The sequence below is a fragment of the Chenopodium quinoa genome, unplaced genomic scaffold (genome assembly GCF_001683475.1).
Source record: "Chenopodium quinoa cultivar QQ74 unplaced genomic scaffold, ASM168347v1, whole genome shotgun sequence".
In the NCBI taxonomy this organism is placed as follows: domain Eukaryota; kingdom Viridiplantae; phylum Streptophyta; class Magnoliopsida; order Caryophyllales; family Amaranthaceae; genus Chenopodium; species Chenopodium quinoa.
Window position 1 is genome coordinate 1,075,901 of NW_018743893.1, and position 13,754 is coordinate 1,089,654.

At 34.1% G+C, this 13,754-nt stretch overlaps 1 protein-coding gene across 1 annotated transcript; it reads left to right on the plus strand.

The window, feature by feature from the left end:
• The first annotated feature begins 5,984 nt into the window (after nucleotides 1–5,984).
• On the plus strand, nucleotides 5,985–12,229 carry LOC110686694 (cytochrome c1-2, heme protein, mitochondrial-like). The gene is made up of 8 exons (XM_021863298.1): nucleotides 5,985–6,157; nucleotides 6,376–6,452; nucleotides 8,409–8,626; nucleotides 8,704–8,983; nucleotides 9,078–9,149; nucleotides 11,349–11,465; nucleotides 11,572–11,637; nucleotides 11,716–12,229. The coding sequence occupies exons 2-8, from the start codon at nucleotides 6,393–6,395 to the stop codon at nucleotides 11,830–11,832; spliced, it is 930 nt and encodes a 309-aa protein (XP_021718990.1). The 5' UTR covers nucleotides 5,985–6,157; nucleotides 6,376–6,392; the 3' UTR covers nucleotides 11,833–12,229.
• Nucleotides 12,230–13,754: the final 1,525 nt, after the last annotated feature.

Genomic DNA, 13,754 nt, shown 5'->3' on the forward strand with positions numbered 1-13,754 from the left:
CGAGGTAATTATAAATATAAATAAAAAAATATTATAATAATAATAAAAAAAAAATTAAAGGGTGGAGAAAAAAAAATGAAGTGGTGAAAGCGGACCCGCCAGGCGGCAAAAGGAAAGGCGTAAACTGGGTCGGGCAGTTCGGTCAGTTTTAATTTTACGGGCAGTGCTAATCTCACCGGTGGTTGTACGTAACTTACTCCATCACAGACAAAACAGAATGTGACTTCTTCTTGTCCTCTGCCCAGTTGACTGTGACTTTCTCTCTCTTCTAAAAAATATTTTTATTTTGTTATTTTTTTTATTTTAAAAAAAATATTATTTGTAATTTAAATATTGAAGGTGCAAATGTAGAAAGAAAGTCCATAAATTAGGGTCAGTGAAACCAAATCAATTTTGTTCCATTCTGCAGGTGTACAAATATGGGAAGTGGGGTTATGGGGTTGCACCATCCTACTCAAATATGTAGGTTTTTTCTAAGGTGGGTGGGACCTACATGATGAACAAGGGTAAAAATGTCATTTCACTTAAATGGACCTACCATCTTCTTATATAAACCCTCTCAAATGTGTTTGTTTATTTGATTATAGTATACTCTTCTACATGAAGTATAAGTTCTTATTCTATGATGTGGTTTTTTTTTGTTTTGCTTTTTACACATGTGAGAGAGAAGGAATTAAGGTTGTCTCGAACTCTTCCAACAACTCATCTTGCTAATCAAGTACAGTAGTATTGCACTTGAAACAAACAGTCACAAAGAATTTAACTCGTCGACTATTTAGTATCTATCATACATTCGGGTGTAAATTTATATTCATTCTCAACTCGGTTGATCTGTTTTTGTCTTGTGTAAGATTAGAGCCCGTGTGTACAAAAAAATGGAATTAGAGGAGAAGTTTAGAGTAGATTGTAAAATGCATGTGTGATGATGAAAGGCTGAGAAGTCAATTCATAAAAACAGAAGAAAGAAAGGAACAAAACTTTGCAAGAAATTTATATTTCGGTGATGTCATTTTCAAAGAGAAGTTTGATTTTATTGCAACTTCTTTCATTGTCCCACATCTCCCACATAACCAAACTATTGGCAATTGGCAATAATATACCTTCCTATTCAAGGACAAATAATACACACTAGTCACTTTCTAAAGGAGCTTGGGTTTTTTGTGCTCAACAATCTTTCATTGTCCATTATCTTAATTTTTTGATTGATTGACGAAAGGCAATTCTTGACAATAATGGAAATTTGCTTTCATCTATTTAAAGACATTTGAGGGTGTGTTGGAGAATTTTTTTTAGTGCTTTTGTTCGACAATATCTGTTTACATTTCTAATCGTGACTATTTTTGTGTTGTGTTTATTGGTTAAAAATAAATTAGTAAAAGTACTAACAGTGTTGTTTTGATATCTTCTCAATTATTGTTTACTATTCTTGCATTATATCTTTTGGATCTTTTATGATTTGACAATGAAAATACAAATGTGGTGCATTGCTTTTTGGTAACTTTCTTTTTGTGGCCCATCATTAAGTGTTATAAGCTTCAAAATACGCCCGATGTATCCCATAAGGAATATATACATCAATTTACAAAATAGAGATTTGAACCCGAATCCATCAAGAATTCATAGGACCGAGCCAAATATTAGTTATAAATTAAAAGGTATTAAGAGTCACTCATATATCAACCACCATGAGAGAGCAATAGACCCTAATTCTCGGGTGAGAGTATTTAAAATTCTTTGGTTGTTTATTATTGTCAATTTTTCGCTCATAATGAACTTTATTTTCAAGGTTTATACCATAAAATGCTGACTTGTTGGTCTTTTTATTATTACCTTAATATATGGTATGGTTACTCTTGAAAGCTAATTGTAATTGTTGCCTCTAAATTTGGAAAAGTTTGAACCCCAAGCCTAAAAAACTTAGCATATGTCATTTTTTTTACATCTTTGCTTTCTTTTGTTATACCCATTTATGTGTTCACATCTATTAATGCGTCTCTAATCGTCAATAACTTTAATTTTTTATCATTGAGGAATTCGTGGTCAAACTTTGAACTGGTATTTGAAAATACATTCTATTTTGGTACATCTTTCAGAAATGGAGAGAGTACTTGAAAGAGGTAAGGTTGTGGAGTTTATATGTTTAAGTTAGACAAAAATAAAATTTAAGTTTCAACGGTAGAGACAAGAATCGATTGATTAGCAACCAACAAAATATTCTAATGGTTTAGTTTAAAGTGAATCTACTCTTTAAAAAAAATCCTATTTTATGCATAGTTGAATTTGTGTTGAGAAAAAGTGTAGTCGTGCAAATATATGAGTATTATTATATACATGATAAAAAATGTACACCCTCCATATTTTATTACTTGCTTCATTTCTCCATGTGCGGAGTTTTAGGAGAAATAGTAGAAAATAATAAAATATGAAGGAAGTGGGGTCATTGGTGGAAGAATAAAGTATAATAGTTGGGAGGAGAGAGAATATGGAAATATTAAAGTACTTCGTATGATAGTTAGGGGGTCCACTAGGAGAATAATTAGTAAAATATTGTGAAAAGTTTTCAAAAAAATGGAGCAAGCTAAGTAATAAAATACAGCCACAAAAGGAAAGTGGAGCAGGCTAACTAATAAAATATGGAGGGATCAGAGTATCATATAATTCAGAACACACTTCGCCTATTTATATTGAAGAAACGGAGAAAGATTGTTTTACCATGCAATATTAAATCGTTAAAGACTAAACTTAATACCATGAGCAAAAATCTGTAAGAAAATATTATACAAGTGTCAAGTTTAGGAAATAATTTTTGAGACCGTTTTCACAAAGTAATGAAATAAAACTATATGCTCACCATACAACGAAATTACGAAATATTAAGGAGTATAGACATTAACAAAGTAAGGAGAGGGCATGTTTCTCATGGCGGTCAATCATAGTGTAATACGGAGTACTATTGAAATTGCAAGAAAAAAATTCTACTCATCAGATCATCTAAAATTTATACTATAAATTAAAATGTGTTCCTAATGAAGCTTATGTGCCACGTGGCACCTTCCTTAATCAATCGAGTATTTCATTCACGTGCTTAAAAATATGACTTATAGTAGATTTGAACCCACGACCTTAGATTTTAAAACTATATTGTTAGTAACCAAGCTATTACGATATTAATTGTCTTTTTTTAAAAATTTATTATAAATAAGGATTTCAATCATGGAATTACTGCAGCACCTCGGGGCATTGCTTGGGACTAAAAACTAGTTTAGTCATTAAGCAGTGAAAAAAAAAAGGTAAAAACAATACTTTAAATATTAATTGCTGAGCATTAATTTATGCATACCAGGCCAATGAAATTTTGTTTTACTCATTGAAAATGATTTTACCAAATTATTGATTGACAAATTCATCACCACCGTGTTTTGTTATTTGAAGTTGATATTTCTACTGCCTAAAATAGATTGTTTACTGCATAAGACATATATTTTTTTATTATAAATTGTTTTGAAGTCACATTCTTGCAAGAGCTTATGTTGGTTTGTCCATATATACTTGTTTGAAATGAGTTAGACCAGTTGGTGGTGGCTACATGCTCAGGTGGTGGCAAACTAGACCAGAGGCGGACCTGGCCTTGTGCCTAGTGGGTCAAGTGACTCACCAGGGCCCAAAAAAAACTAAGTTTTTCCTTTTAAAAAAAATGTCATGATTGGGCGCTATTGCTTACTGCACATATGCTTGCCGAGGTCTTGGGCTTAAAAGACGACTAGCCTGGCTCTGTTCTGAAACTTGTGGCTTGGCCCATCTTTGAGTTGGATAAAGACAAGAAGGGATGGGTCAGCCTTGATTATACCAACCCAAGGAAAAGTATTCGGGTTTTTAAATTTATAATTAATGTATAATTGATAATTTTTTAATTTATTTGTATATATTGAGATTTTTGTTTTGTGTGTAATATTAATATTTTGGTGTTAGAATTTAGAATGTTAGGTTATTAGAGATTTTAGTTAAATATCTAATTTATTTTTTGTATTACTGATTTACTAAATAAAAAACTAGAATATTATTAAGACTAGTATTGTAATAAATTAATACTAAGACTACATTGATCCTTCTGATAGCGACTGTAAGTGTGGAATGAATGTTTTCATTATTAATGACTTATGTAAAAAATAAAATAAAAAGTCTTATGTAAAGAAAAAAAAAGGTTGCGGAATGGTATATACGGTAAATTATTGAATGATAGTTTAAGTCACTTTTCTTGAGATTGACTTATTTGTTAGATTTAGTGATAATGATTTATTGAAACGCTTTCAAAGTATGAAAACTCGAAAAATGCTTTTGTAGTATTTTTTTTTAATTGCATTCTCTCTCCTCCCATCTCAAGCTCAAAAAGTCGCTGCTTTTTTTTGTTCATTCTCCATTGCACTGAAACTGGTTGATGATTTGCTTCTGAGAAAGAGGGTACACGAACAGAGGATATATGGTTTCTGGGTTTTTGGATGTATTTTTTAGTACTATTATTTGGTTGGTAAAACATTTTTTTTACATATTTGGTTATCGATTGTGACTCACCAGTCGGAAATTCCTGGGTCCGCCACTGAACTATACACCGAATGAAATAAGTTGGTACCGCAAAATATGGATAGCAAATCGAAGATGCATAGAAAATTATTACAACCTTGATTAGGAGAACAAATGATGAGAATGAAATACTATAGGCTCACACTTCTACTGGCCATTACACGGTAAAAATTGGCTAATTGTGGTTGCTACAAAGAGAACATAATCCTCCTAACAGTGGATAAATTTTGGAAGCAATTCTGGATAATTAAAGTTCCTCCTTTTTAGCTCAGACGAGGTTGAAAAATTTAAAACAATGCAATTAGCTGTAAATTTGAACTGCGAAGGAGAAACATCCTTGTAGATACAACGCGTGCCCTGTGCCAACCAAACAAAAAGTCACTTGCACATTTGTTTAGGGACTGTTGATTGGTACAAAGAATTTGGGCATGTGGCCCTTGGGGCTTACACCATGTGACCCAAACATTTACTTACCAAAGATGTTTAAGAGATATTATTAACCATGCAATGAAAAATCAAGCAATACACTGTCACACTTGCAATCATTAGAGATTATCATAGCCACAATATGAAGTATTTGGGTGATGAGACAGGAATTAATTTAAGAAACCGCAAATCCATGCCCAATGAGATTAATTGTTTCCTAGAAGAACCCATAATAAGACTGGATAGACTACAACAACCAGGTGGGGATTAAGAAAGGTGAATTGGGAAGTATATATAAGCCATGGAGATAACTGATGGTTGAAAGGAAATAGTGGCGGTGAAGAGGTGTTGACAATCCAGATAGGTAGAGCTTGGAAGAAATCGAATAAAAGTCTTGAATGATGATGGAGAAATAAAATGTATTATTTTTCTTCAAGAAGGAAGGCTTCGGACCTAGGGGAAGCAAAAGGTGATTTGAGGATCAGCATTGCATTGTGAATTGATTGTCATTAAGATGAGACTATAAGAAGATACTACAAGATCATTTAAGATTGAGATATAGACAAATTTAAAGGATGCATTGCTGATACCGAAGGACCCTAATTCAAACCCAAAAGATCTGAAAGTATTAAACATTTCTCACATTATCTCTCACCTAACTTATTTTTGCTGCTGTTATGTCCCTAAAAATGTCATAACTAATGCCTCATAATTTTACCGATTGAATGAAACTGGAAAAAGAGGCGAAAGAACCTAGTATGTGTCATGCAAAGGTGAAGTCATTACGAAGATGATTAGCGAGGGAGCCCGTGCCACGCAAAGCCCCTCCTCATCAATCACTTCCTCAACTCTTAGTCTCTTATGTCAACATCACAACCAATTCACCCGAGTTCGAATCTCACTCCCTAATTTTACATAAGACTTTCTTTTTCATTTTTCCAATATTTTTCTCTACACTAAATTGGGGGATTATTATTTAACAGTGAAAACCCTAAAAATAAACCAAAATACACAAAACCAATCCATTTTTCACAAGACTATTTCTCTCCACATCTCATCCTCCTCCTCCTTCCACACCGCCGTGGGCTCCACCGTCCTTTTCTCCGACGACCACTTTTCCCGTTTTCCCGGCGCCGCTTCTCTTTTCCGTCAAGTAACTCTTCCTCTTTCTCTCTCCTCTCTGTTGCATTTATCTTGGATTTCCGATCTAAATAATCTTGCTACTTCGATCTGGATTTTCGATCCCTAGTTATTTCTGCAAATTTATCGATACTTTTCTGCTAATTATTTTTTTTTTTTTTTAATTTGATTTCAATTTTATGATTATTTTTGGATTGATTTTGTTTTTTTTTGGATTGATTTTGATTGCAGAGAGGTTAGCTGCGATAATGGCTGGAGGTAGATTACTTCAGCAGATTCTTAAGAAGAAGTTCCAGTCTCATTCCACTGTAATAATTCTTTTTATTCATATATTATTAAAATTTAATCGTTCGAAATTGTTGATATTTTCATTTAATTAATTATGTTGAAAATTTGATAGTGTAGTATCGGGGATGATAATCTGGAATCATTGACTATGATCTATGACCATGAGAATTGTGTGTGTCAATGTGTAATTTGTTCCGCCGGATAATCGCTGGAGTTATTGTCTATACTGGTGCTGTTGTACAACATTTGTGGCATATTCTATATTCTGTAAACTTTACTGTCTCTTAGTTTATGCATGAGTTACGGTCTTGTTTGGCGTTTGGTGTTTATGTATGTGTTTATCATAGTAGGAATTTAGTAAATAACAAGTGTGATTTGTAATATGTTGTTTGGTTATTCTCATGTACGAAGTATATATTCAAATATCTAATTTTATAAGTTTTACTAAGGAAGTATATGATTGACTTGTCATATAAGAGCAAAGTAATTCATTATCTTGAACCTTGCAACCGAGTTTATGGTACATTCTTAAGAGATAGAAAAATGAAACAACTCATTATCTTAGGCTGTGCCAATTGGTTAAAATTTTTATTGGTCAAACTTATTATTTTATGAATGTTGTGAATATCATTATCCTAAAACAACATCTCTTTTTAATTATCATTTATGCTTCTTTAGGTTGGTTATAATAATAGTTTTTTCACACAGTTCACAGACCATGAAGCTCCTTCTATAATTTTCAATTGTATGTAAATTTCTACAGTTTTTTGCTGTGGTATGTAGTTTTGTTGAAATTTTTTGTCTCATTCGTATATTTTCTTTCAAATGAATTCTTTATTTCCATGAAGCTCATAGTGAAGAAGTACTATGCTGTTGCTCATCCCTCTCATCTTGTAGAATTTGTTTCATGATTGAGGTTTTGTGTCAATTATTTCGCTTATTTTCTCTTTTCAGATGTAAGTTAAATATGTTCTTTTACTTGCAAAGTTGTGAGAACAGTTGGTGCTTGATGGTTGTTGTATCCCCTTGTTTTTGCTAGACCATAATGTTTTGATTTTCACAAATTAGCCTTTTGCGCTGAAAGGTGTTTTATCCATCCTTATTTGGAGATGGGGTTCCTCCTCTTAGCCTCCGTCATCACAATCTTCTACTTTAGATGATTCAGATCTCCGGGTCCATTGTCACCATCAACCTGTGGGACATATAAAGCTAAGGTTTTTGCAAGTTAAGGAAGCATTGTTCCACTTGAAGAGACTACTGTCAGAGATGTTTAAGAGGTTGAGATACATTAAGAATATTAAAAAAATGAATAGAGCTGATAAAATGAAAAGAGCTTGCTTTATCGTTGTTAATGCCAAGGCTTTTGGAGAGAAAGGGAGGAAGGGGGTGCTCATGTACTTATATATGAGAGGTGGTGTTAGGGTTTCTGGAGATGGTGACAGCCAGACAGCAAGATTACAAGAATGTCGCCAGGAAGAACAACCACTTTTGTTGAAGGAAATGTTTCCTCTTGAAAAGACTGAACCCCAGCATCTTCACCGTGAGTTGATCGTGGTGTTGATAATAAGCTATGTTGGGGTGACATTTGGGAGGGATGGGACTTGAAATAAATTTGGAAGTACAAAAGCCCTAAGCAGTATTCTAACAGAAAAGAAAAAAGCAAGACTGGAAAATTTTTAAATTAGAATTTCAGAAGTAATAAATGAATTTCTTAAGGTATGAGCCGTCAAATAGACTTGTCAGAAGTGTAGGATTTCTTACGCTTAAGAAAAAAAAGTGTATGAATTTCCCTTTTTTTTTTTTTTTTGTCAAATTCTTCTTATTTATGTTGGAGAGGGGACTTCTATTGATTGCAAAAAACATGTAAAGGATTATAGCATTTTTTTAACTAATAGGTTCCAATTGTTGTGCTTTTTATTCATCAGCCAAACAAAGTACTTTATTTCATATTGTTGTTGGTGTTTTTGGTTTGGCAGGCAATTCCAGCTTTATCATCTGCTGTCTCGAAAGATCAAGACACTATTGGATCTTCTGGCACCAAAGTCTTGCGAGCTTTTGCTCTCCTTGGAGCAGGTGCAACAGGGCTTTTGAGTTTTGCCACTGTAGCATCTGCTGATGAGGCTGAACATGGCTTAGAAAGCCCAAATTACCCTTGGCCTCACAGTGGCATCCTCAGTTCATATGATCACGCCTCGTGAGTTGACACTTTTTGTAGAAAGCATTTTTTTGGTAATTTGGGTGGTAGATTGATAGTATTTTGTCCTTGTTTAGGATTCGTCGTGGGCATCAGGTTTACCAGCAGGTCTGTGCTTCTTGTCACTCAATGTCCCTGATTTCGTATCGTGATTTGGTCGGTGTAGCATACACTGAGGAGGAGACAAAAGCTATGGCTGCTGAGATTGAGGTGGAAGATGGACCTAACGATGAGGGGGAAATGTTTACTCGTCCTGGGAAACTCAGTGACCGATTTCCTCAGCCATATCCTAATGAAGCAGCTGCAAGGTTTGCTAATGGTGGGGCGTATCCTCCTGATCTAAGTCTTATCACCAAGGTATGTTCGTTTGCTATGGATTTCTTTTAACCATATGAAGTTGTTGCTTGATAGGTTGTGCCTGGCTAATGTTTTACTTTTAATTCTCTCGCAGGCTCGTCACAATGGTCAGAACTATGTATTCGCTCTGCTAACTGGTTACCGTGAGCCACCTGCTGGTGTTGTGGTGCGTGACATCTTCAATCTCTTTTCAGTCTGGTCAATTTTAATGAAGTAACTGTCTAAAATTGAGTTGATCGATAGTTATATTTTTTACTAGTTCCAAAGTAATTTGTCGTCATGGTTTCAATAAGGCGTACTAGCACTATAGAAGAACTTTTTCCTTTGTTCCCTGATTTGGCTGATGGTTGAGATTTGGAGTTGAGTTGAAAACTTGTGTTTTTTCCCTTTATCTGCAATTCTTTGTCGCTCATCTCTGTAGAATTGCTTTTCCTATGTGAACCTGCACAAAGCTTTCCAGCTGATGTTGAGGAAGGTCTACAGGCTTGGGAGATGATAATGTTAGGGTTGAAAACAGGGCGAATTAAGAGGGTCAGAAATGGTAATTGCCCCCCTGTCAGGGATAGAGAATAGTTAAATATAACTATGTAGTCACCAGAAGTTTAGTTGGAAATGGTCAGCCTTCTGGCTGATCTAGTGCTTTTTCCCTAATTATACTCTGTTTGGTTCAACTTATGTTGTCTGAAATTTGGCAAATCCCTTATTTTATCTGAATTTAATTTCTCTAAAGCAATCAAACCCTGTTTATTTGAACTTATATAATCTGAAAAAAGTCAACATAAGTAAATGTAAGATGGACAAAGACCAAATACAGCCTAATATCTCAAATATCTAATCCTTCCTTCGCTGTTATTTTTTTAATGATTCATAATCTAGAGCTTTCCAATTCCCATCCAGATCTGAATTCTTGCTGGTAGAGTGGTTCTCGATTAGTGAACCTAGTCTTTGTTTGTCGACAACGGAAGATGTTTGAGGGCTGTTAAATTTCCTGAATTGCTGAGCCCTTACTCGAGGTCATGTCTCATGAGGTCATTATAGCAGCAACAGCTTTGAGTTTGTAAGTTATGATTCATCTGTGTGCTCTGCCTGCTCATCCTGCATGCACCAACCTTGGCCAGTGTTTCTGAACATTATTTTCCACTTTCCATGTCTTGTTTACTTATTTATCCTCCCAGTTGATCTGCTTGTGGTTCATCTTTCTCAAGTGGGTGTAGTGGTGAGCTTATGTTAAATTATGTTAATTATATTTGTATTGTCTTGCATTATTTGAAATTTTGAATGTTAATATTCTTATGTATTCCTTAACTATAGCCTTAATCATATTTTTGTGTCATCCTTGTACTCATGTATATATCTTAACGTAGTAATAAATGAGAATTACTCACCTAGGGTTTGGCACGATGAGGTTGTTACTAGTGTGATTCCATGAAGGAATCATTCGTGAGTGACTCATTTATTTGGTAAGATCTATATGTCATTTGGTTATAATTAAGGCTCTATTTAAGGTAAAAGCTTAAGAATATACATAAGAATATGTACATTACAAAGAATTAATGGTGTGGCAGTATTGGTAGCCGTGGTAGGTACAGTGGCCACTTTGCCATTATCCCAGTAGTTGTTTTTAGAAAGGAAACAGAGATAGAAGATAGAGAATAAAGACATTTAAAAAAATGATGCAACATGTTTAATAAGTTACAGGTAGCTGAGACTAATTAGGGAGGGGTACTTCCAAACTTTGGATTTATTTTGTCAATCTTTGTAACTTATATTCGGAAACTTATTTAATTTAGTTGAGAAAAAAGCCTCAGTGTTTCAATCTTTGGCTAGTGTAAAGTGTGCAATTTGGTACTAAGGTAACTAGGGACTTTTGAATTTTGAATGACTTGTAAACAGCTCGTTGTCAAAATCCTAGAGAATACGATGGAAGCTTTGCTAGGCTGCAATGACAATTGAAATATGTATGCCTTTTGTCCACCATTTACTCTAATAATAGGTAGTGCTGGTTTCACCCAATGAAACATTTCACTTGAGGTTCCCTTTTTGCTTTGTGACAACAACTAGTTGTAAAGAATCCCACTGAAGAGTAAAGTGTGGTAATATTCTGTGGGAATCATTAAAGACTCTATTTGAGAGATATTTTAGCAATTACCAAAAAGAGTTGTGAAGAATTTGTTGTAGGCTTTTCCTTTGTTAGTGCAATGTTTTTTATTGCTAAAAAGCTTACACTCAGTTGTCAGTATTCTGTGATACTCAACAAATGGAATTGTTATCACTCTTACTGTTCATGGTGTCATTGTTGTGTTATTCCTAAGTGTTCTGATTACTTCTTACGATTGGTTATTGAGCCTTTTTATGGGTGCTGCAGATCCGAGAAGGTTTGCACTACAATCCATACTTCCCTGGGGGCGCTATAGCTATGCCTAAGATGCTTAATGACGGTGCTGTTGAATATGAGGATGGAATTTCTGCAACAGAAGCTCAGGTTCAGTTTTTCCCATTCCCAGAAATTTGTTTGCTTAGACAAGCGAGCCTAGTATATTGGTTAATCCTTGCACGATTTCACTTATTAATTGATATTTTTATTGCAGATGGGCAAAGATGTTGTGACATTCTTGTCATGGGCTGCTGAGCCTGAGATGGAAGAGCGCAAACTGGTATGCTATGTTTCAAGTTGCTTTTGATGATTGGCTTATATTTTAGCTATTATCCTCATCTTGAACCTTTTTATGCAGATGGGATTCAAGTGGATATTTGTACTATCACTAGCATTACTTCAGGCAGCATACTACCGCCGTTTGAAGTGGTCTGTCTTCAAGTCTCGTAAGCTGGTCCTTGATGTTATCAACTAGAGATCGGTGTTCTTCTCCATGTATTGGATATGGGACAATCCCGATGGAAAAAAATAATTATTTACCGGGTGTTATTGTGACTGCCATGATTGAATGTTCCAATCGTGTAGCTTGAGGAGTCATATTTTGGTTGCCAGGGAAGAAATAAGCTTCCGACATACTTATAGTAGATCATTCTTTTTTATATTTACTCTTGGACGATTTTGATCGTACTTCTTTGCATGTTCAGAATGGCCAATTGTGTTTTTTGGATATTCTGGCGCCATGTTACTGCATTCAGGGCATGCTTCAACTTTCTTTAGCCAATTTTGGTTCTGTTTAAACTGTAACAATAAGACTGAGGAACTATGGTCATATCTCTTCCCAATATATCTGATCATCTTCTCTTACTGTTGTATTCTCTTCTCTCAAAATCGATCTTAGGATATCTTCATGATAAGGTATTAACAAACAAGGCAAAATAATTAATTGTTAAGTCATTTATACGAGTAATTTGCACTGATGCATGAATTATATGAAATAAACCAAGATTAATGTGTCTTGAAACTAATGTAAAAATGTGAAATGAGTGATCGAAGTCCCTGAAGTAAGTGTAATATTGAGAGAACATATTTATGGCTTACTGTCTACAGAGGACTATGGACATATGGGCTATGGTCACATTTACATTCATGATATTAGATCTGTCGCATGATCTTTCAACTGTGGCAGAAAGAACCGCAGAAGCCAGAACATTCAGTTTTGTGCCCATCAAGCATCCAACTACTAATAGAAGGTACTATTACGGCGTAGTTAGTTGAAAATTTATGTAATATTTACGGCATTCTTCGTAAATGATACGGCATATATGTATATGGAGTAATTTGTATAAAATCGAGTAACCTTTCAAATAATAGTTTAAGGATTTTAGTTTCTTCAAAGTGTTAGTGCATGACTATTTGTCAATTTTAACTATCAATGCTTTGGTTAACATACTTTACGGAATTAGAAAATAATCGGATAAAGTTACTAGTCAGTTTGGTAACAACTACCATAGTTTTTTGTTACTCCAATGGGTGTGTGTATATAAGTTGAAGTAGTTAAAACAAAACTCTAATGCTTCCTTAAAATACCAACTCAAATATAGGGTTAGTGAAGAGCTTTCTCAGTTTTTACTTTTGCCTACTACTTCCAGAAGATAGCACCATTTAGTAATTGAACATGGTAACATTGAGTTACTTTTTACCATTAAAAAAACTTACAATTTGGCATTTTTTTTATTCCTTCCTTCTTTTACCATAAAATAGTTGAATGTGTAAATCATTGACTTGTCATCCTAAGGAAAAGATGTACAAATAGTACTCCATATTTATCAGATTAATATACTTAATGGCAGAGCATAAGCATTACCATCGGAGTTATGATGTTTAGGTCCTATAAGTTAAGTACGTGTCTCACTTGATGTTTTTAATATTGGAATATGAAGTAAATATTCTTTCGTGTTTTGTGTTATGTTTGTTAGATGTCAATTTCAATTAATAATACATGATCTACACATCACAAGTATTTAAGTCTTATAAGCTTTAATCACATACTTCATACTCCGTATTTAGGATAACATAATTCTACCTCATACATACTCTATCAACTACGATAGCTACATTCTCCTTGTTAACTCCCTACCTCCCCAATTATTTGCCCCATTTGTAATTTTTGTATATTGTTAGTTTTTTGTTAAGTGAAATTGATAAAGGATAAGAGTGGTAGAGTCGATTATATTTTATATGAGAAAAGTTGTGGACTCCATAATAAAAAATTAAAAATAATGCAATCTTTTAGAAACAAACTTAATAAAATATGAGACAAATAATAAGGAACGGAAGGGTAACTTTCTAAGAAAAAAACCTTCTCCTAGAATTTGTAGGTGAAGTTAAGATGCTTTG